This window comes from Coenobita brevimanus, chromosome 62 (genome assembly GCF_032717465.1).
Source record: "Coenobita brevimanus isolate Jiangsu-jjx chromosome 62, ASM3271746v2, whole genome shotgun sequence".
In the NCBI taxonomy this organism is placed as follows: Eukaryota; Metazoa; Arthropoda; class Malacostraca; order Decapoda; family Coenobitidae; genus Coenobita; species Coenobita brevimanus.
The window spans coordinates 39,426,162-39,450,652 of record NC_137015.1 but is presented as its reverse complement, the minus strand read 5'-3'; the positions used below and the strand labels follow the sequence as shown (position 1 = coordinate 39,450,652).

The following is a 24,491-nucleotide window of genomic DNA, read 5'->3' as shown; positions in this document are numbered from 1 at the left end:
TAAGCTGATTGGGTCAGGTGCAGGGAAGGGGATGGGTCCATTAAGATGTGGTTGGGGTAAACCAGCTCTGCTGTCGGGCCCTGCTACAGATGTTGCTGGATTGCACTGTGCAGTTTACCCTCGTGTGGTGTGTTGCGGTGAGGAATGGTCCCTTCTCCCCTTAGAGGCTAAGATACGGGTAAATGTGTGTGTGTGGATGAGTAATTTGGTGAGTGTGTCGTCCTATCTCGACTACCCTCCTTTAGGAGGAAAAATCCTAGGTATTTAGATAGATAGATAGACAGAGATGGAAGGTGGTGCCTAATAATGCAGAAATGAAAAATATTGTGAAGAGGTTGACGAATGGGAAGGCAGTAGGTATTGCTAAGGTATATGCAAAAATGAAACATTGTATCAGAGAGAGTGCAGTTGTTTGTGAGAAATATACAGAAAAGCCTGCATGAATGGGATTGATTATATCATACCTTTTTACAAAAGTGAAGATGACTGAATTGACTGCAGAATTGTATTCAATCAGTTTAATAATTACTGTTGGATAGGTACATGCTGATCAGCATGAAGGCTATATGGGTGAGATTATGAGAGGAGTTGCAACAAGAGTTGAGGGAACAGGTATTAACTATTTGAACCCAGGTGTTGTCCTTTTTTAGTGTAGTCTTGCTGCTTCCAGACGTGTAGAAAAGGCATCTCGTATTAAAGGTGTTTATTAAGTTAATCCAACCCATCCCATTCAAAAAATGTCTTAAGTCAGGTAAAATTATCAGGAGATAGTAAGAACAAAATGGAAATTGCATTCCAGGGTTTAATGAGTTAAAGCAGTGTCTGATAAAATACAGTTATTCATCTCTAAGTCTAGGATGGATAAAGCAGTGTCTGATAAAATACAGTTATTCTTCACTAAGTCTAGGATGGATACAGGCAAAATACTACTTTCAATACGAGTCAACTTTAAATGACAAAATTTCATTAATCCACCTGAATGTTAGTAAGGAAAGAATTTTAAATGAAGCAGCTTTAAACAAGGACAAACTCAGATTTGTTGCATACTCATCATACTGGGCAGCTGACTACTATAGTCATTCAATTTTATGAAGGCAGTTTGGGAGGGGCAGCCTAAGACCTCACACCACTAGCTCTGTTGCCACATCACCGCCGCCACACACATGTAATTACGCCTGCCCACCTCTCTCTCTCCCGCCCTCACTCTCTCCTATTTTAAGTTAGTAACTACTTATAAATGAATTTTAAATACTCTGTATAGATGAAATAAAAAAAAAAACTATAGTATAAATCCGGTTAGACTTGTCAAAGTTGCTTTTGCGACGTTGTCAAGTGGAGTGACACTGGAGATAGCCTTGTGTGTGCGGCTCATACTCGATCAGTCTCCCGCCATGGTAGCTTGCCCATCAAAATTCAAAACAAGAGAAAAAAAATAAAGAAAAAAACAGAAAGTAGTTAATATAAATATAATTATGAGAGAGAGAGAGGGGGGGGGGAGAGAAGCACTTGTTTGGCAGCCATATGGCAACAGAGCTAGCTGTGTCAGGTCTTAGTAGGCCCCACCCAAACCGCCTTCATAAAATAGAAAGCCTATAGTGACAGGGGTCTCTGCAGATTTGCTCAAGAGGTTTGTTTATGTCTCTGAGTGGCAAGGTCTGAAGGGAAATGTAGATAAGAGTAATGTGATGTTCGTTATAAGAGAGGGTGATTCTGAATGTGATGTGCTGGGAAGTGGAGACAATTTGGTGGAACATAAGTACTGGTTCCTCTATGCAGTGGCAGAAAAGAAGTACAGTATATGTATAAAAGAAGTGGAGAGTAGATTTGTTGAAGGAAGAAAGGTATTTACTGGTATGAAGATTTGGATAATACAGAGAGGATTACATGAAGGTGTCATTGTCTGCATTAAAAATATCATGTAAGAGGAACTGGAATGGAAAGATAGTTACCAGTGGAGTGCCCCTGGCAGAACCTATACTAACAGTCAGAAAGAAGGGAATGGGGAAAAAAGTTTATGAAAATATTTTCATTATTGGATAAACTTCATCTTGCAAGGTTATGGTATATGAAGCTTATCTGTAAAGAAGACTACCCCCAAAATGTGTGCAAATGTTTAAATCTTCAAGGTGAAGCCAGGATTTGAAAGGCTTGAATGCTATGTGATTGATGGTTTGGGTAGTTTGACCTGTTTCACTGGGTACGCTGATGCTAGGTCTCCCGCCATGGAACTTTCCCTTTCTTTGTTTCTGGATTCTACCTCACCATGTCCTTTAGGATAGAAAAACAGTCAGAATGATTTTGATAAACCTAGACTCTAAACATACAACAATCACAGCAATTGAACTGTAGTTCGAGTATTGGGAACATAATTAATGTAGTGACACCTTATTGTTCTTGTTGCCTTGTAGACTAAGTGGACACAACACTCCGCCTGTAGAAAAGACACCAATGATGAACCTCAGCCTTCAGGAGATTCTCATTGTTGGCAACTGTAATGACCAGGTGAGTGTGGGGAAAGGTTACCCAGTTTATCCCTTCAGCCAAAGGTTGTCATTTAAAAAATGTTTTTGGCGCTACCAGATGATTATAATCAGCTTAGGAGATACCCTAAGCAGTTTGAAAAGTCTCGTATGAATTGAATAATTTCATCTGGAGAATGCAGGAATTAAATTATATGCGTTGTTTTGCTGAATCGCCATCATCTCCCAAGCCTTGCTCCCACCTGAGAATCCCCAAACATAAGATGGCCTGTAATGCCATCAAAGTAAGTTGATTATTAATTAAGTAGCTACTGGAGTTTTCCAGTCACATAGTGCCACTGAGGTGCAGGACAATTGCCTTTCTGTAAATTGTCTAGAGTACTGTAACCTCTAGCCTCAGTGCCCAATATCTCACAGGGAGGTATTTAGGACTGTATGTTTTAACATTTTTATTAGCATTAGTACCAAGACTGACCAAGTTTATCCTTGTCCCCAGGTGAAATTCAGTGAGCTAACCATCGATATGTTTCGGATGCTACAGACACTGGAGCGTGAACCTCAGGAGGACCCCACACAGCTCTACGATTCATCACCGGCTCCAAACAAGATGCCTTTTGTTAGTGATAACCCTTAGTTTAGTTGAGAGAGACAGAGAAATTCATGTATACTGTACTTAAATAGTTATTCTGTTTGGTTTCATACAGTTTTACTGTAAAGACTCAACCCTTGCTAGTTTTCAGTAGTTCCCCATTACCTTCCCCCCAGGAGAATGGTGATGCAGGTGGAGGTGTGGGTGGGGGAGTGGGCATGGGCAGTGCAGGGGGGACTGGTGGGCGGGGGATGAAACGAGACAACCCGCATAAGTACCTGCTGTACAAACCTACCTTCTCCCAGCTCATGGTCTTCCTGGCATCAGGCTTCAAGGAACTCCCTGCCAATGGTGCCATGTTGTTATATATATCCGCCGATGGCACTTTCCCACCCGCGCCCAAACACCCACAGGACCGTGAGTTTTGTTTTTTTGTGTGTGTTTGTGTCTTTTGTCTGTTTGTGTGTGTTTTAGTGTTTGTTGTATTTTGTGTACTTGGTTTGTTTTCACCTGTCATAACTAGTCCACCTGCAACTGTGTGGTACTTTATGGGTGCATGAAATTCAGTAGCATTGATCATGAGTTAGGAATGAGTTTCTTTTTTGTAACTGACCCTCCAACACAACTGCACATGGCCATCAGTTGAAACATTTTAGTGATTCTCTCTCAGTTATGAATTAGTACACTGTCGTATGTTTTCGAGTTGGATACAGTTCCAGACATTAATTCTCAAACCTTCAGTCAGTTCCCTGTCATTGCTAAGATTTATTTAATGTGAGTGTGTAATCTGTGATTTGCTTTATTAAATTTACTCCATACCTTTGTTCAAGACCCCTCCCAAAAATTTTGACTAAGTTGATCCTATGCTGCCAGTGGGGCAGTAATGGATTGGATGGTTGGGTGTATGTTAGAGTGTTTAGGAAGGAGACTAAAGGAAACATGGGTGAGTACAGGTGAGTTTGTTCCCTCTACACACCCCTGTTTCTTCCACCCCTTTGTATCAGTTCCACTCCTTCGCACATCTGTCACAATATCATCAGCTATGGTGTTTGTTGGCAAGGGTTGTAGTAACTCTACAGCTTATCGCACGTGTCACAAGATTCTTGGTACAGTTGTGACACAGGAGGGAGATTTTATATGGAGGAGTGCATGACAAAGGTTTGGTGTCTCATTTTTTAATTAGATAGATGCTGGAATGACTCTGTTTGATAGGCAGTACTTAAGTGCATATTAATGAAAAGGTGTGTGTATGAGGTGGAGTTAGGATTGTGGTGACTTGAGTGGTGAGTGAATATGTGGCCTATTTCATTGGGCATGCTGATAATTTGTCGTCTCATTATCATGTCTTTTGTTTTTCCTTGCATTCTGGACCCAGCCTAACCCCACCTGTGGATGAGAAAAAGTGGAGAAAGACCCACACCTTAAGGGTTTGCAGTAAAAAGTGGATGAATTGGATGGGAGTGTGGTTAAAAGCTTCCTCTTGTGCCTCCTAACGCTGAGCAAGGATGAGGCAGCACAGCTGTAGTGGGAAATAATGGTTCAAAACTTTAGCTGTGTGATTGCTTAGATTACTCATGGCTAAACAGAATTCTGCTGTTAGCCTATGTTGAATATTTACCCAGAACTTCAAAAGGATTGACTGGATTAATGCTTAACCATTTGATTTACTGTAATTTCCCTCTGCCAGATAAATCATTTAGTGTTAGTATAAATTAAATATTTAGGCAATATAAATACTGTATATACCGGCGTATCAGATAGAGCCAGGATTCCAGGGGCTTGAATGATGAGTGAATAGAAGCGTGGCCTATTGGATTGGGCAATATTGGTTTTGTCTGGATGTTGCTACTCCTCACCCTGCCCTAGGGTGGGAGAGGAAGTCATGATGATGATGATATATATATATATATATATATATATATATATATATATATATATATATATATATATATACATATATATATATATATATATATACATACATATATATACTGTATATATATATATATATATATATATATATATATATATATATTTATATATAATATAATATATATAGAGAGAGAGAGAGAGAGAGAGAGAGAGAGATAATATTAACATTGTAGTTGTATATTTACTGCTTAAGTTTTTGAGGTTTCTCCACAACTGATTAAATTTTTCTGGCAGTAACAAGAATATTTGTGAAAGGCATCATCATACTTAACAAGCTGTTCAAGATTAATGTTTAGCCCCCTCAGTCTGAGGGGATTCTTTTTGGGTGGCAGTAGGGAAAATAAGATCTTTAAAATGTTGTACACAATGTTGCAGTACTTCTCTCATCCTTAACAGCCGGGTATGACTATGGTGGTGTGATAACAAACAGCAAGCGTGACGGTGACCATAGCAGCAGCAAGCGAGCCATGACACTGAAGGACATGCACTGCTTCTATCCTGGGGATCTCTATGCCTTCACACGCAAGCCGCTCTTCCTAGTGGTCGACTCTGAGAACTCTCCTGTCTTTGCCAACATGCCCCGATACTTTGGGCAACCTCTGGTTGTGCTCATGTCAGCTCAAGATGCCCCACCACAGTTCCAAGGTCAGTTGTGATCACTTACTGGAGTTAGGCTGAACTATCTTTGGTCAAAATTACTGGTACTGTATTAGCACCTTCACAACACGAGATTTTATGGAAGCTGAATGAAAAAGTTGCCATCATACGGAAGAGATTAATGTGGACATTTTAATCTCATTACTGTCAGGCGTCTCTCCAAAGCTGGGTGATATTGTGTGGCAGTAGCAGCAAGCCGTGATACTGAAGGGTTTAACTTTTGCATGTAACAGCACTGCGGAACTGTAGTTACCTGTACCGGTAAAGAACTGCTCTGCAGTCCTCCTGGATCACTTGAGAATGAATACTAATCATGTATTCCCTTTTTTTTTTTTCCGTAAAGAGCTGACTCAAAAAGTCAAAGCGGGGACTGTGAATTTTCTGGTGTTGATGGAGAGATATGACAACGTTTGTGATGATGTGGTGTTGGGAGTGGTGAGGGATTGAGGTGGTTTGGACATTAAAAGAGAATGGGGAGTGTGTGAATATGAAGGTTACAGCAAGAATGGGTAGACCTGAAAAGCCTAGGATGAGGTTATACAAATTGACATTAGAGTTAGGGGATTAAAGAGAGATGTTACTAGGGATCATATAACATGGAGGACTGCCATCGATTGGACATGGCTGAAACTCGGAGCAATGCTCAAAAACTTCAAAATGAATGGCGAATGACCATCTTACTAACGTTAGTGGTGTCTCAGTTTTTATCATCTTTATAGCTCAGTAGAGGCAAAAAATTTGTTTTTGGTTCTCATCACTACAGATTAATACGGGATCTAAAACTAGAATGATGATGGTGAGAATGCTTGCCTTGGGAGGGGTGGAATCAAGAATTTGAAGGATTTGGATAGTGAATGAATGGATTTCAGTCCACCTGGCCCTCTCTTGATAGTTGTATCTTTCTTATACCTGTTTCAGTACCAGTGCACTGCATGTGTGAGTGGAAGATAGGATTAGGATGGTGATGATGATGATGGTACTGCATGTATGGGTGGAAGATAGGATTAGGGTGGTGATGATGATGATGATGGTACTGCATGTATGGGTGGAAGATAGGATTAGGATGGTCATGATGATGATGATGACAGTAATGGCAATGATAGTTATGGTGACACTTATGACAGCTCTCCTCTTGTTGTTTTATTTTCCTGTTTATGAACTGTACACAGCCCTTTTGCTATCGGGAAATATTCTTATGATGATGAAATTGATAATAATGTTGGTCTTGATGATTAAGATGACATTGTTGATAGCTCTCCTCTTGTTGTGTTTTTAATTTTCTGTTTGGATCTTGGATACCTCTGTAGTTGTAAGAAATAGTATTATGATGATGATGCAAATGATAGCTCAGATAATAATGAAGATGATAGCTCTTCTGTTTGTCACGGGGTTTTTATAATATCGCGGAGTTTTTAAAAATAAATGCTTAAATATTATTTAATTGATAATAATATTCAATAATATTGAAGAGCAGAGACAATGATTGTCTTGCTACATCAAGCAACGATTACTTTACGCTGACTTGCTACGATTCTCTAAGAACGAGAATTTATAAATTTTCTCAACAGTACACAGCAGAGACTAATTACTCACAATTGCTGAATTACTGTACTGTTAGCCTCTGGAGAAAGTTACTTCACCCCTGACAATAAATAACTAATACTAACATCAGGTTCTTGCCGATGCTTAACTCCTATGGCACAACGGATTTTAAGTTAATACAACAAGACTGGTCTAAGTACCAGTTATGAATAGTAAAACGTTTATGCAAGCTAGGAGCTATATGGAAAATAAGCTTAATTTGGAGAAATGAAACAAGATTTTACTTTACACTGAGCTCAAGAAAGGAACTGTTAAATTTATTGATTACAAAAAATAAATTTAACGTTACAATTCAAATCAAATTAATGAGACGCACTCACTCACTCACGCAATAGCTAAATACTTACGCCTAGAAAAAAAACACCTTAATTAAACTCTTATGACTAGGGAAATACAAGAAGGAAATACTATAGTCGATGAATGCTGCGTATCACCCAAGCTGAACTAAGGATGGAAGTACTGAAGAACTGTGAAGTGGAGTTTGGGTACTAGCTGACCTCTCACACTGCTGGCACAGGACCTCTCTCCGTCGCAGCAACAACTGGACTGAATTCAAAATACATTGTATGGGCAGGACGCACAAGCCACCGGAAGAAGGCGTGGCTAACGGTTAAGGCAAGCAGAGGCAAACGATAAAGAAACAATTGTATCGCTCAGTAGAGCACTTAGTGACGTGCATTAAATCGGTCACTTTTGAAAGTGACGAATGTTTTGAAAAGTATACTCCGAAATGGAGGGAGAAACGGTTAGCTGAGCGATACACAGTGAGTTTTCCACTAATAGTTCGTGGCTTCTCACAAAAGGGAAATGTCGCGAATTGATTCGTGACATTACGCCCTTACAAAGTTAAATTTTTTCATTTTGGGAAAATATTTGTGGATATATATATATATGTACACATCCTAAGTCATTCGCACAAGATTCACACTGTGGTGTGTGTGCTATCCTGCTACAGGAGAAAGTCGCAGTCGCCAATGAGCGAAAAAACCTCGTATTTACGTTAATAGAAGCAAGCTTGAGGGAAAAACTCCGTGACGACGGTGAAAATCCTGTACTCAGGTCAAACTGAGCGAAAATTCGCTACATTTACACTGACAACTAATTGTTGTGTAGCGTGGTGTATGTAATACACGGTGTAGGTGTGACAGTTGTAACTGTACCTACGTGTAAAATGACACAGTAAATAATAATATGGTGACGACGAAGGCAGAGAAGAGGCGGCAGCGTGCGGCAGACGATCAGCTGGCCCGCACAGCAAAACTGCTACACCCATTGCTGAACCTGCAAAACCAATTGAGGTGGAGCATCAAAAGTGTCAATGAGACAAAATTTTATCTTGTTACAATTACTCCCTCTGCCTAGCAGTCAGTGCTACGACGTACATTCGAGGTTGCCATTAATTATAGCACACGATTATGGTCGGCAAGTTGAGAATCCTTGTGCAAACTCGGGTCTTCCATAGCCTCGAACTGCACACGGGTCCTCAACCTTTATTCCTAAATTTCCGACAGAGGATGCCTATCCTGGTGAAATATTATTCGCCCATCACACTAAAATAGAAAATAGGAGGAAGTGCCTTAACCTACAGTACTTATATTAGTATCGGAGAGCTGAGAATCCTTGTGCAAACTTGGGTCTTCCATAGCCTCAAGTCGCCTCTGCGGAGTTCTCACTTCCCCCTTAACCTACAATACTTATATTAGTATCGGGGAGCTGAGAATCCTTGTGCAAACTCGGGTCTTCCATAGCCTCAAGTCGCCTCTGCGGAGTTCTCTCTCGAACTTCCCCCTTAACCTACAGTACAATACTCATATTAGTACCGGGAAGCTGAGAATCCTTGTGCAAACTTGGGTCTTCCATAGCCTCAGGTCGCCTCTGCGGAGTTCTCTCTCGAACTTCCCCCTTAACCTACAATACAATACTTATATTAGTACCGGGAAGCTGAGAATCCTTGTGCAAACTTGGGTCTTCCATAGCCTCAAGTCGCCTCTGCGGAGTTCTCTCTCGAACTTCCCCCTTAACCTACAGTACTTATATTAGTATCGGGGAGCTGAGAATCCTTGTGCAAACTTGGGTCTTCCATAGCCTCAAGTCATCTCTGCGGAGTTCTCTCTTCCCCCTTAACCTACAGTACACGTGTATGTACAGGCCCTGGACATACTGTGTCCTGTGGGGCCAACAAGTGAGACGTCAGATCTACACTTTTGACTGGGAACCAGGCTAGTCCTTGGATTACTCAAATCTCTGAGGATGCCTATCACGGAACCCAGCATACAACAACTGCCCATGTTAGTCAGCAGTTAGTAGGCGAGACATCAGGTCTGCACCTACGTTATCACTTCCCTTGATGTATCTCACAACAAGGTTAAACTGCTGTAAATACAGTGTCCAGCGTGTCAATCTTGCATTAGCCATCTTGGTCGTGCTAAGACTAGTGAGTGGCATATGGTCAGTTTCCAGAACAAATGATGCCCCAAATAAATAATAATAATATTTTTTAACACCATCAACCACAGCCAAGAGTTCCTTCTCAACAGTACTGTAATTCCTCTTGGCGGGCTTTAGCCTACGGCTGTGGTATGCCACTGGGAAGATTCCACCTTCCGATTCCTGCATCAATACAGCACCTACTCCATCTTGTGAAGCATCAGTGCGCAGTATGAAAGGTTTGCTGGAATCAGGCAACTGCAAAATGGGCTCCTTGCACAACATATTCTTGAGGGTGGCAAAAGATCTCTCTTGTGCTTCTCCCCATTCAATGGTGTTTGGAGCATATTTCCGTAGCACTTCGTACAACGGTTGGGCAATGAGAGCAAAGTTGGGAAGAAAACTCCTATAATATCCCACTAGGCCAAGAAATGCCCTAACCTGTTTCTTGGTCACGGGTCTCGGGGCTTCTTTAACCTTCCTGATCTTGTCACCCTGACACCTGCAGTGATTGTTGCCAACAATATGACCGAGGAACTCCACCTCACTGTGAGCAATCTTGCATTTGCTAGGCTTCACAGTCATGTTGAAACTCTGGAGTCTACTGAAGACAATTTCCAAGAGTCTGAGGTGCTCCTCCAATGTGGCAGAATGAACGAGGACATCGTCAACGAACATCTCTACTCCTACAATACCATGGAGCACTTGTCTCATGGCACGATTGAATACTGCTGGGGAATTGGTAAGTCCAAATGGGAGGACTTTATACTGGTACAACCCCCTAGGAGTAGCAAAGGCAGTGAACTGACGACTCTCAGGATGAAGGGGAATCTGGAAGAATCCCTTCGCTAAGTCGAGCTTCGTGAAATATCGTGACCCTGCCAGCTTGGAGAAGATGGCAATATGGTCACCCATTGGCTCAGCATCGACTTTGGTGATTGCATTGAGCCTTCTATAGTCGCCACAAATCCTGACTCCACCATCTTTCTTGCGGACTACTACCATCGGACTACAGTAAGGAGATGAGGACTTTTCGATAATGCCTGCAGTCTCCATGTCAGCAATTTCCTTATCTACTGCACCCTGTAGTCGCATGGGAATCGGATATGGCTTAACCTTTATAGGAGCATTGCTGGTCAACTCAATTTTATGACACGCAACCTTTGCAAGTCTAGGTTGGTCTGAGAAGACATCAGCATACTGACAGAGCAGTGACCATAAGGCATTCTGGTCCCCTACTGCTAAGTCAGGGTTAAGTAAAACATCTCCGACAGTCTCTTCCTGATGGGACTGAGCGGTTAAGGGCTCGTCATCATGGTCATCAGCTGGGATCACCCCAGCTGCCCCGGTTTCTTCCAGTGGCTGGTCACTATCATCAGCTACTCGTAGGCCAGTCTCCTCGGGGTCTGACTCTTGATAAGCCTTCAACATGTTAATGTGGAACCTTTTACGAAGATTCCCCATCTGTATTATGTAGTTGAGGTCTGAAATGCGCTCTACTACATCGAATGGACCCTTCCACTACGCCAACAACTTGTTCTGGGAAGTGGAGAGTAATACCAAGCATTTATCGCCTGGACTAAACTTCCGAAGCTTTGCCTTCTTATCATAATAAGCCTTTTGAACTTCACGCGCCTTGATCAGTTCTTCCTTAGCTAACTCGCATGTCGACTGGAGGCGGTCGGCCAAATCAAGGACGTAGGTGTAGGTGGTCTTGACTTCAGGGTCGGGTTCTTCATCGTCCCATAACTCACGAAGGACTTGAAGTGGGCCCCAGACCAACCTCCCATACACCAGTTCAAAGGGTGAGAATTTCAATGAATGCTGTGGGGCTTCTCGATAGGCAAATAGAAGAGGAGCAATGAACCGCGGCCATTCCTTTGGCTGTTCGGCGGTCATGCGCCTCAACATCTTCTTGAGAGTTCCATTGAACCTCTCACACAACCCGTTACACATGGGATGATACGACGTAGTTCGTAAGCCTCGGATGGACAGCAACCTGAACGTTTCGTTCATCATTGCCGAAGTGAACTGCGAACCCCGGTCGCTCAAGACCTCCTTAGGGATTCCTACACGACAGAACACTTCAATTAATGCCTCAGCAACAGTGACGGCCTCTATATTCTTAAGGGCCTCGGCTTCAGGCCACCGTGTGCTGAAATCAACTATAGTGAGGATATACTTTGATCCATCACTAGCCCTAGGAGAGATTGGCCCAACTATGTCAACTGCTACTCTCTCGAACGGTTCAGAGATTATGGGCATTGGCTTCAATGGCGCAGGACGGACACGTCCCCGGTCAGTGGTATGCTGACACACATCACAGGAACGTACGAGCCTCGTTATTTCCCGTCCCATTCCTGGCCAGAAAAAGTCAGCATGGATGCGGTCAGAGGTCTTCTTTTGACCCATGTGACCTCCCATCGCTGAACAGTGACCTAATTCAAACACTGCTCGGCGATACTTTGCAGGAACGACAAACTGCAGTCGAACCTCACCCTGGGGTGTCTGTGACTCACGGTACAGCCGTCCTTGCTTACGAAGGAACCTGGCTTGACCTCCCCGTGAATACTTGATCACATTACCCTCCAGCTTCTTGCGCACTGAGGCAAGTGTCGAGTCAGTCTGTTGCTCTTGGACAACATCTTCACTATGAATCAGATCTTGCGGCGTTGCGACGGTCAACAGAGTGACGCGATTTGGAGCCTTGGCCATGGCTCGTGTTATCGCAGCAGCCGAAGTCTGAGTAGCAACATCTACGGCACAACTATTTTTGATCCCAGCGATGTTGCCTAATATGAGGTCAAATAGGGGTTCTGGCATGACAACTGCAAGTGTCGTACCAGTATAAAATGGAGATGCCACCTGAATACGTGCCTCAGGGAACAATCTCACTGATCCATCGATAAGTCTAACTTGGATCTGTCGACCTGTATACTCATCAGGCCGAACTAAACTCTGCTTAACAGAGCAGCCTGAGGAACCATTGTCCCTCAGGACATTTACAGAAACACCTCCTACAGACCCTGGCTGAACAAGAAAGGCAGTGTTGTTGGTGGAAGGGTCTGAGGAGGTAGCAGCCAGTCATTCATGAGACTGCGGAACAACCGATGCAGCAAACGTGGCGCCCTGGGAACTAGGTGTCTGAGGAGAGTTCATGGTCGGAGGGGGACTTGTGAACTGTTGGGAAGTACCTGTACTGGTAGAGATGACACCACCGGGTACTTGTGGAATGAAGGCTGCATTTGCCTCCTGCCTCCGATACACTAATTGACCTGACTGAGGGTTACGTGGCTTGTCCTTGTATTGCTGCTTCTGCTGCTTGGGGAACTGCTGCTGGTTGGGGTGCTTGTTGTACCGCTTCCAAGCAGGCTGCTGTGTATTTTGCCCCTGGTCCTTCCGTGGTTTTGGACCTTGGCCATTACCCTGAGAACGGCCTTGGTGCTGGGATTCAGTCTGAGACGGCTTCCCAGACTTGGCAGTATCTTTTCTGCTCCAGGTGTTTTGCTTACGAGTTTGATACCCGTATGCAGTAAAGAATGCGTCAGCCTTCTCTGCCATTTGGCTGGCATCTTTCACCTGGCAGATCTTAAGCTGTGCTATGAGCTCAGCAGGCCATGACCTCTCTAGCTGTGTACGCAGCATAAGGTCAATTATCCCCTCACGTGTGGAAGGAGTTTCATCTTTCTCCATCCACTCATTTAAGTAAGCTGTGAGACGATCAAGGAACTGAACAGCTGTCTCCTCGTCTTGGAGACGAGCTCGCATGAACTGAACTTTGGCGTCGTCTACTGTGAGACCATACGCCTTAATGAGTGCAGCTTTCATCATCTCATATGTGAGATTGTCTCCACGAACTCTGTGGAGAATATCGAGGGCAGGGCCCTCAAATAGGCTAAGAAACTGAAGCCGCTTAGCTGCCTCATCCAGTTGATACATGTCTGCTATGTACGGCTCGATTCGCTCGCTTTCCTTGTATGAAGGAAGCTTGATGCGTGGGGTCGCCAGGACATGTGCAGGGAGAACGCTCGTGGAGCTTGGACCGACTGCACCAGACGTGTCTGAAGCCAAGGAATCTCGCTTGAGCTTCAGCACTTCAAGTTCATGTTTTTCTCGTGCCTCTCGCTCGGCACGTTCGTGTTCTCGTTCTCTGTCTCGTTGTTCACGCTCGTATTCGCGCTGTTCACGCTCGTATTCGCGCTGTTCTCGCTTGTATTCGCGCTGTTCTCGCTTGTATTCGCGCTGTTCTCGCTCGCATTCACTCTGAATCTTACGCTCTTCACGGGCATCATTCTCGCGCTGCTGCTCCTGATTATGCCGTGAGAGTATATACTCTTTAATTTCGGTTGGGTCCGAAAGACCCATTTCTTTGGCTTCCTGTAAAAATACAGTAGTAGCCATGGCGCTAATTTATTAAGCAAAACCGAAATTGAGTACTGACTGCTTAGCGACGAATACTAATAAACACAAGTAAAGAGTACAGACACAAGCTAGTGGTGACCAGTCTTATCCAGTTAACTGGCAAAGAATAAATCAAAAATGTAAATGACTGGGAAGACTCAATAATAAACACAATGGGTACGGCGACTTCCCAGGAGCGAATAAAATCGTCTGGCGTTACCAAAAATAAACTAGAGTTAAGTATTCTATTGATTAATAAAGCAAAATTCACTTGCTAAATTAACGGTAAACACCAGTAAACTTGTGTCTATAAACTTTAATTATAAATTCCTAAATATGAACGAGTGAGCACTATCTCGTGAATAGCTTTATAGCTAGGAGTTAATATCCTGGAATGAGGTCGCCAATTGTCACGGGGTTTTTATAATATCGCGGAGTTTTTAAAAATAAATGCTTAAATATTATTTAATTGATAATAATATTCAATAATATTGAAGAGCAGAGACAATGATTGTCTTGCTACATCAAGCAACGATTACTTTACGCTGACTTGCTACGATTCTCTAAGAACGAGAATTTATAAACTTTCTCAACAGTACACAGCAGAGACTAATTACTCACAATTGCTGAATTACTGTACTGTTAGCCTCTGGAGAAAGTTATTTCACCCCTGACAATAAATAACTAATACTAACATCAGGTTCTTGCCGATGCTTAACTCCTATGGCACAACGGATTTTAAGTTAATACAACAAGACTCTAAGTACCAGTTATGAATAGTAAAACGTTTATGCAAGCTAGGAGCTATATGGAAAATAAGCTTAATTTGAAGAAATGAAACAAGATTTTACTTTACACTGAGCTCAAGAAAGGAACTGTTAAATTTATTGATTACAAAAAATAAATTTAACGTTACAATTCAAATCAAATTAATGAGACGCACTCACTCACTCACGCAATAGCTAAATACTTACGCCTAGAAAAAAAACACCTTAATTAAACTCTTATGACTAGGGAAATACAAGAAGGAAATACTATAGTCGATGAATGCTGCGTATCACCCAAGCTGAACTAAGGATGGAAGTACTGAAGAACTGTGAAGTGGAGTTTGGGTACTAGCTGACCTCTCACACTGCTGGCACAGGACCTCTCTCCGTCACAGCAACAACTGGACTGAATTCAAAATACATTGTATGGGCAGGACGCACAAGCCACCAGAAGAAGGCGTGGCTAACGGTTAAGGCAAGCAGAGGCGAACGATAAAGAAACAATTGTATCGCTCAGTAGAGCACTTAGTGACGTGCGTTAAATCGGTCACTTTTGAAAGTGACGAATGTTTTGAAAAGTATACTCCGAAATGGAGGGAGAAACGGTTAGCTGAGCGATACACAGTGAGTTTTCCACTAATAGTTCGTGGCTTCTCACAAAAGGGAAATACAGTATTGCGAATTGATTCGTGACACTGTTGCATTTTTATTTTCTGGTTTATGGCCTTGAGACATCCCTGTTGTTTGTGAAAAATAGTGGTATGATGATGATGATGATGACCTATAATAAGGGAACCTGTTTCCACCCCAGACCCCATTGGGAAACAGTGTTATGATAATGGTGATGGTGAAGATGGTGATAATGATGACAATAATGACCTGTACTAAGTAAACCTGTTTCTGCCCCCAGACCAGCACCATCGGGGGAACCTGTTTACACTGTTCCTGCACTCACCACTGATGGGGATGTGTCTGGTCAGCTCTTTGTGTGATGTCCCCATGAATCTGTGGGAGAAGTGCCAGGCGCTGGTCGATCGCTTCATTGCTGAGGCGTCAAAGCTACTCACACGCAGCCGGAATGTTGGTATGTGCCCGTGTGTTGGTATTTTTTTAGTTTATGTTTCTGATTCTTGGCCTAACTATGGTACTTTGATTTTTCCCATGGGCCTAGCAGCCCTCCTGCATGTAAGACGTCTTTGCTTGTCAGTATGATAAATGCTTGGAATGTTGGTAGGATTTTGCAGATACGGTGAATGTGGAAATGTTGGTAAATGTTAAGAATATTCGTAGGATGTTGGTAAATGCTGAAAATGCTGGCGGAATGTCCGTATAGTTGTTGTTACTTAACCACAGTTTTAAAAGTTTTTTTGTGATTTGTTTGAATACTATTGGTCATATTGAAATTCCAAAGTGACCACAAGAAAGCTCATAAAATTTTGCATCTAGGCATGTGTTTAACTTTTGGATGGTGCTGGCAAAATTTTGCACTAGGATGGTGGGAATTTATATGAAGGTAAGTTTTACTTCTGAAAACAATTTATTCTCACTGCATTTCTTTACTTTTACTCATCAGTTTCCTTTGTTTTTATTAGCTTATCTTGTAGTATAGACACCAGCAAAGATGATAGTATACCATTTATACCAATTTAACCAATTTCTGGTGGCATATTTCTCCGTGGAATTTTTTTGTGGCCTGGGAACAGCTATCATTGGTGTCAGATAACCGATTTTCCAACTGTTCCGTGGTTTTTTGTGGAATTTTTTTTTTTTTTTTTTTTATGCATTTGTCTCTCTGATGTTTAGCATTAATATGGATAATCCTCTGTGTGTTTTGATGTCTAAATATGGCAAATTGACATGAAAACAGTGCCAAAATTAGAAGGGGTACTGTACATACAGTAGTGTATAGGTAGGGTGTTTTTTGGTTTTCAATGTGTTTTTTTTGTGTGTGTGTGGTTTTCTTGGTGTTTAACATTACCATGGATGTTCCTGTGTGTGTTTTGATGTCTGAGTATCGCAGATTGACCTGTAAACACTGCCACAGTGAGGAGGGGTACTGTACATACAGTAGTGTATTGGTAGGGTGGTTTTTGGTTTCCATTGTTTTTTTGCATGGTTTTCTTGGTGTTTAGCATTACTTTGGATATTCCTGTGTGTCTTGATGTCTAAATAAGCCTGAATGACTGGAAAACAGTAAGCAGTGGTACTGTACAAATAGGTTAGGTAAAGGTTGGAGGTTGGGTATAGGTAGGGTCTGGGCATAGTATTAATAATTAATAAATGGGGACAGACACAGCACAGGTCCCACTCACATCACAATCCCAGGTCCAGGCAATGGATCTGGGACCCCTAGCCCACCAGCTTACCAGTGGCTGTGGTAGTGGCCTCGGGGCACCCTGCCAGGACAGCTGCAGGGACACCCTCCAAGCGCGTCTTGGCACTGCAACTATCCCACCATTATACACCCACTGATAGGGCAGCCTCCTGGGGCGCTACTCCCAGGTTCGTGCCCCTCTCTATTGGGCGGAAGCAGCAGCCTGGGAAGCGCAATGCCCTGTACCCTCTAGCACAGGCCCGAGCCCCATCTCGCCCTGGACCCATGATCTATGCCGGCGGAACCCCCGCCACGCCTCCCCCCAGAAGTCCGCCACTAGGTAGCGGGGGCAAAGTTTTCTGGCCGCATGCCCTTACTGGCGCCAACCCCTGTAACATAGTGGGATACGTTGTGTGAAATGTAAAGTGCATGTGGTGTAGTGCATAGATAGTTAGAGGAAATGTTTGGGAGAGTATGCTGGTCTACTCTCCATGTTACTGTCACACTGAAAAGGTCAGCAAAGGGGGATGGTTAGATAGCTAGTGAAACAGGAGCTCCAGCTACCCGGATATGCCTTTGGCTCTATTATGTCAGATAGTTGAGGGATTACTGTTTGCCTGAATGACCTGAAAACACTGCCAAAGTAAGCAGAGGTACTGTACAGATACGTTAGGTATGGGTTGGAGGTTGGGTATAGGTAGGGTCTAGGTATAGTGGGGGGGATATTGCTCATTATCCGGACATTGCCACTACCCGGGCATGTCTTGGCTCTATTATGTCGGATAATTGAGGGATTGCTGTATGTTATACTCAACTTGCAGTATAGTTTTTCATCTTTGCAGTATGTTGTGGATCAGACATTTGGATTGCATGAAGATTTAAACATATCACGATGTGTTTATATTATAAGAAAAAAAGGGGGGGAGAGAGGAGGACCAGGAATGAAGTAGAAAGTTAAAAGAGAAAAGTATGTGTTCTGCATGAGACATGGTTAATTGAAGTGATGGAAAGACATACTTAGAAGTCGTGACAGATGATTGTAGTTTAGAGGCATTGTCTCCATCCTTTTCAGTTATTTAATGCCACAGGGAGTCTCGATCTTAAGTCTTTTGCATTATAGTAGCTTAGCCCAGGCCCATACACTCCAAAAGGGTAATATGGGGCTGGATGATTTCATGCATGAAAAATTCTCATATTTGGTATGAGGAAATTAATAGAGAAATATATTTAATAACACTATATATCGATTTTTGCTTAATTTCCAGACCCATCATTTCTTCAGTTCTTTGGAGATGACTTCTTGAGACTGCTAACACTCAGGTTTATCTTCTGCTCCACCGTGCTCAGAGCCCATCGCGCCTTCAAGGTCTGTACAAGATTTTGTTTTTTCAGGGTTGTATTCTCTTGGGCTTGAGAAACTTCTCAGCATCTGTTTCTAGCAGATTTATATCTCCTTACAACTGGTTAAGACTGCAATGTACATTATGCAAAGTATATCATTAGTAAGACTGTAAAAGTAAAGTATGCAAAATATATTGATGAGGAAGACAAAACTGAAAACTTGCTAAGTCCTTGAGTATATGACCCTTTGCGTATCTGTACTATACAAGCACTCCTCACTTCATATCTGTGATATGCTGACATAATAACACTTTCAGTGAAACAATAATCAGTAATACTTGTGCATCTGGGTCTGGCTCTTGGCCAGGGGTTCAAAACACTATAAACCACACCATTTCTGGATTCAGTGCAATTTTTCAATGAACTGTAACCAATTTTCAGTGAAAATAAGAGTTTATTTATATACATTATAACCTTGAAGCAGCTACCAGTGAGGAGTACTTGTATTTGTTTTTACTTCCCCTTGTTACTTGTGCATTCTCTTATCTTCTACTTTTATATGCTCCTGGGTCTTATGCTTGCTATTATCTTCTAATTTTTTGTTGCTGCATGCTTCATTTTGCTTGGCTTTCTATTATTTGGGTTGATATTTTGCCTGCATGTGTATTATTTTTCGTTTCTGTCCACAACCCACTGGCTGGAATCCAACCCATGTACCCAGTTTCATGTATATTGATTTTCTGTGTTCTCCTCTTCTCAGTATGCTAGACATTTCATTTCACCACATCAGCACTAATACTTTCTGGTCATCTTGAGTACATGGTGGAGTTATCACATTCAGGATTACTGGAATGGTATGGATGGGAGCATTTTTATGACATGTTCCTGGATCTTGTGGAAGTCTGTTTTGGCAAAACTCAGTTCATCAGACCTTACCCTGCCCTAGCCTGGGATCAAACTCACATAATTTCAGGCAACAGACAGTCTCTCTAACCATTCACGCATCATCTCCCCTTGTTATGAATGCATTTGTACATTTTATTCAGGTTAACAATAGATGATTTTGTTCAGCAGAGTTAAATGGTAAGCGAAAGCACAAGTTGTTTATTAGTTCCTCTCAATTTTATTTTGACTTCCACAACTGCATCTCTTCTCTCCTCACCCATTCCCATAAGCATGGTTGCGATCCGTTATTGTTTTACACATCTGGAGTTAGGAAGTAATGAGTGAAATTTGAACCATTACAGTCGACTGTTACTATTTATATCAATCGTTATCGTCTATAAACACTCCAACATACTTGCGTGTGTCGGCCTTGGTCACCTAATAGCAAGATCTTATTAGGTTCTGACATGGTTTTATCCATCCATCCATCATCTACTCCCGTGTTGCCCCATGAGGAGCGTAGGAGCCTGGGGCTAGGCAAGTTGGTCCTGAAATTTAAGTTGAGAGTGACATGGTTTTAAAAGGGTGTAAAATAACTGATAACACCAATTGTATGTTAATTCTTACAAGCTGACCTCATCTATCAAATATTTCGTATAAACAGCCTACCACAGAGGCATGGCTGAGTATTAAGGCTTCTGAAAAAAATCCTTCTGTAGGAAGTAGTAGTTTAAAGGGTTTGAATTTCATATATTGACCTATGTACTTTTTGTTTAGTTAGATAATCCTGCTCACTCATATCCTTCATTGTTTTCATGCACCTGTCATATATGTACTATTCATTACATATTCATAAATTTTCAGCACCACTCCATTAGAGTGATCTTTGGAAGTATTTTGCCAACATTGCCAGTTACTTACGTTTCAGCAGAATCACAATGACATGAATGTTGGGAGAAAAATGCTTAATATTTCTGGTAAAGAACAGAGCATAGTGGATGATGGTTTTGCATTTTAGTGGTCCATAACACGGTATACTTCTATGTCTCGTAGTATTTTCCTTTCTTCAGTATGCCATGATATTTTTAATAAGGAAGACACCCTTTTTAGGGATAATGGGCTATTGTAAAGCTGTGTGAAGAAAGGGACAGAAACGTACAACAGCCTTTGCCTTGAGTTTCACATGTAGGAAATGCTTTGCACTTGCTTGGTTGTGGTATTCCGTGCATGACACGCAAATCTTGGTGGTTTTGCTGCTCGCTTTGTTGCATTTGACTTCATATTTACTGAGCTGGACAGTTGGCAAGCTTGTTTACTACCGTGTGTATATATATATATATATATATATTTACTGTATATGTAGATCTGTAATAACAGCATGGTATTATAGTAATGGATTATACTGTGATATTAAAAAACTTTTTCCAGTAGGGGACAAACTGTTCAAATTTTGACTGAAATTTATGTGAGGTTTATTATTATGTGGTGTGACTGTGTAGTTTGGCAGTAGGTGTGTGTGATTGTAACTGTGAGAGGTGTGGTAATGAAAGATGTGAGGTGTGGCAGTGTGTCATGAGACAGTATATGGTGTGGTAATTTGAGATGTGTCAAGTATGGCGCTGCTAGTTTTGTTTGCTGCATGGTGACTTTTCTAAGGAGCTAAACAGAATTTTTTGTCGCTGTGCGTTAATTACATGCAAATGTTGACTTTAAAATTTATGCATGTACTTTACAGAAACAACATAGAACTTGATGGGTATGTAGTTGAACATTTTAAAGGGTGTATAGTATTATGAATATTCGGAAAGTTGTGCTCTGCATTCGTGAGCCTTAATAATTTTGGAAGACATTACAAATTTTACTGTGCAGTAAAAGACACTGGCACACCATACTCTACAATACTTCATACTGGTACACCTCATGCTGCCATATGTTGCAGCCATACCACATAAGACTGTATCATAAACAGCCAAACCATACACAACTATACCATGCACTGCCACTCGACATAACCCTACCATGCACTGCTGGACAGCACAGCCATACCACACATTGCCACACCTTCCATCTTCTGCTGTTCCAAGACTCTAGTAGTATTGTGATATTAATTAGTAGTATGCAAGTGTATGTCAGTCATCCTGAGAAATGTCACAGCAGGTATGGGTTGATGTTAAATGACAACATGTACATATTGAAGACATAACCAGTAGATGGCTAGGTTTGTTGTTATATTATTGCATTTAATGACCAAACTGTTTTGAATATTAAATGCACTGAAATTTTGTTGATTTCTGTGTGAAGCTGTTCTTTATTGTTATATTGCCTGTTTTGTTATTTGCTTTCAGTTTTTATTTGTTTTCAATATATTTTTGCTCTTTATATGCATCTTGAATTGCTTTGGCATTCCTGGTATGTATATTTAAAACTTGTTATGTTTAAGCCTGTTCTAGCATATACAGTACATTGTACTGTATGTTGTGAAACTTACATAACAGTATTAAATCCTCATCTTTATCATCTCAGCCTTAGTTCCCACTATAAACTGGGATGGGTAAAAATAGTATTGCACTATGTATACCTATGTGTATTTTGCTGGTGATTGGTATTGTATGGTTTATTGAAAAGAATCAGGCAAGAGTTGATAGAGCTGAAGAAGGCAGTGAAAGATAGAGCATGAAGTCATCATAATAGCCATGGTCAATTTCCCTTGTCCATTTGGAATGGGAAGATCCAAAGCAAGACTTCTCATTCCAGTACAATACAGGACTCGGACAAGTGAGGAAGCTCATTGTAGGAGGGAAAGGAGATGATAGAGATCTTGTTTGTAATGTAAAACTAGGATACCACAGCAAGAGGAAGAAGAGATAGAATGGTACATAATCTCTTAGGCTTGAGATGAGAGGAAGAAGAAATAGTATAGATTTTGTCTTAAGTGTAAAGATGGAGAAGACAAAGAATCAGAAAAAGAGAAGATGGAGAAGATCTAGAAACAGAAAGAGATAGGTATATTGTTTAGACCATAAATCGAGCACAAAAAAAAAAAAAAAAAAAAAAAAAAAAAAAAGCATGAATAGTGATAGTAGAGATTTAATTCAGACTGTAAGGATAGAGCACAAGGAGAAGCAGCAAAGGTAGTAAAGATCTTTTTTGGAGAGTAAAGGTAGAGCAGAACAGGAGACACAAGAAAAGATAGAATGATCCCTACACGTTTAGGCCTGGATGTCACCTGTAACCTTCCCCCAGGGCCGGCAGTTCTACCCGCGCTGCCACCCGAGCTTGCCAGAAGGGGAGCTACTGGACCACCCTGGACTCTATGGTGTTGTGCTGGAGTTGGCAGCCACTCTTGATGTGTCACACCTCTTCTTTGACACCCATGACCTCCAATGACCCCCGGCTGCCTGCTGACCTGCGCCAGGTTCAGGATCAGGCGCGGCCATATTCAGTGAGGTGCACAGACTCTCTAATTGGTTTGGGTCATTTTTGGTGAGTCCTGGGGAGCGGCGGATGATGCAGTTTGCCACTGATCGTGTCACCCAGGTGGCTGATGGGGCTGGGAGCTTTGTAACACACTCGAGGGTTCAGGGGAGTGTGGTGGCACGGGCTAGAGGGGGTAGTCGAGGGGCAACGGATCTGGACTTCCATGCCCAAAACGGTGTTAGGTACGTGAGGAGACGCAGTGCCAGCCAGATGTTGTGCCATGGGAAGGGCAAAGGCAGGGGGGCCAAGGGCACATCATCTGCCACTCTCAGTCCTCCTCCCACAACGTCTGCTGCTGCTACTGCTGCTGCTGACCTCAACTGGAGTCCTCTACCCAGGCGACACAATGTGGCATCAGAGAGCCTGTGTGTAGCACTCTACTGTGATGATGCCTGGGATGATACTGCGCCAAACAGTGCTGAAAAGTGTCCCCAATCTATGCCTCTGCCAGGCACCCCAAAGCATGCCCCACCTACCCTCAAGACCTTAACTTTTGCCGATGAGAGACCCGCTCTGACAACCACTGAGGCTGAAAATGAGTCCCTTTCCCCACCTCCAAGCCCGGGCCTACACCTTCGCCCATACACCAATCCCCGCGACACCCCCACCCACCACCCACCTCCTCTGCCCTCCCCAGCGCACCGGGTACGACCACCTGCCCATGACCTGACCCTAGACTCTCTGCACGACCTGAATTGGCTGCATCAAATGGAACCCCACGACCAGGTTCTACTAGAGGTTCACGTTATCTGGTCCATCCTCTCCTTGATGGTGGTTCTCCTTGCCTGCTACACCCTGCACCATCAGCCCCTCACTGGCTGATGGTAGACAGAAGGAGTATTTGGTAAGGAACGATAGGATAGAGAGACTACCACCAGAGGGAGAGAAGTCATGTTATAAGAGAGGGAAGATCACAGAGGGAAGATGGAAGGAGGCAGGCATAGAGAGGAGATGGATATAGAGAACAAGGAGAAAGAGGAGCCTTCAGGATATTTAAGAAACCAAAATATAAATTCCAAAGTTGATGTGGCTGGAAGAAAAGATGGGAAAATTTGCTAAGAAATAACAAAATTTAAAGGAGTTTTTGGAACTGTACTGAAGTAAGTAATCAAATCACCATTCAACAAAGTTAAATTATATTTATCAGGTTTTAAATGTATTTTATATACTGTATATTGGTTATTAAATCCTAGGCAAAAGAGTGGGTATTAAATCTCACTGAAATGAACGACAGGATATATAAGGATGCATAAAAAGAGACATGAAATACCGTATGCAGTGTAATTTTTCGATGAATGCGATCGGCCACCTGTCAACACCAAAAATGTTTGGGGGGGGGGGGATCATGATCTTGATCCATTGCAAACACAAGAACTTTTTGTGTTGTGATTTATGATGTAGTAGTAAGGAGGACCTGAGCTATAGAGTGAATTGTAGAGGGTATTAGATAAACCCTTTCAGTCTGGTGATCTGTTTTTAAGTATATTCTTTTAGATGATTTTGTTCAGCCTAGAAGATACTTTTCTACTGGTGTGAGGTGCAGCCATCATTAACCCCTTCACTACTCCAGTGCTCACCTAAGCTGAATAAAAGCATACATTTTGCAGCATGAATAAATT

At 42.2% G+C, this 24,491-nt stretch overlaps 2 protein-coding genes across 2 annotated transcripts in view; both read left to right on the top strand.

The window, feature by feature from the left end:
* Window positions 1–22,782, top strand: part of LOC145404140 (protein SCAI) — a 34,578-nt gene extending 11,796 nt beyond the window's left edge. Inside the window, exons 6-12 of the mRNA XM_080275769.1 lie at window positions 2,409–2,502; window positions 2,977–3,096; window positions 3,246–3,486; window positions 5,398–5,646; window positions 15,766–15,939; window positions 18,435–18,535; window positions 22,639–22,782. Of these exons, the coding sequence (XP_080131895.1) occupies window positions 2,409–2,502; window positions 2,977–3,096; window positions 3,246–3,486; window positions 5,398–5,646; window positions 15,766–15,939; window positions 18,435–18,535; window positions 22,639–22,782 (1,123 nt within the window). The remainder of the gene's footprint in view (window positions 1–2,408; window positions 2,503–2,976; window positions 3,097–3,245; window positions 3,487–5,397; window positions 5,647–15,765; window positions 15,940–18,434; window positions 18,536–22,638) is intronic.
* A 117-nt stretch (window positions 22,783–22,899) lies between these two features.
* On the top strand, window positions 22,900–23,694 carry LOC145404143 (uncharacterized). Its single transcript, XM_080275771.1, has one exon. It carries the CDS (start codon window positions 22,900–22,902, stop codon window positions 23,692–23,694), a length of 795 nt encoding a protein of 264 aa, XP_080131897.1.
* The last annotated feature ends 797 nt before the right edge of the window (window positions 23,695–24,491 follow it).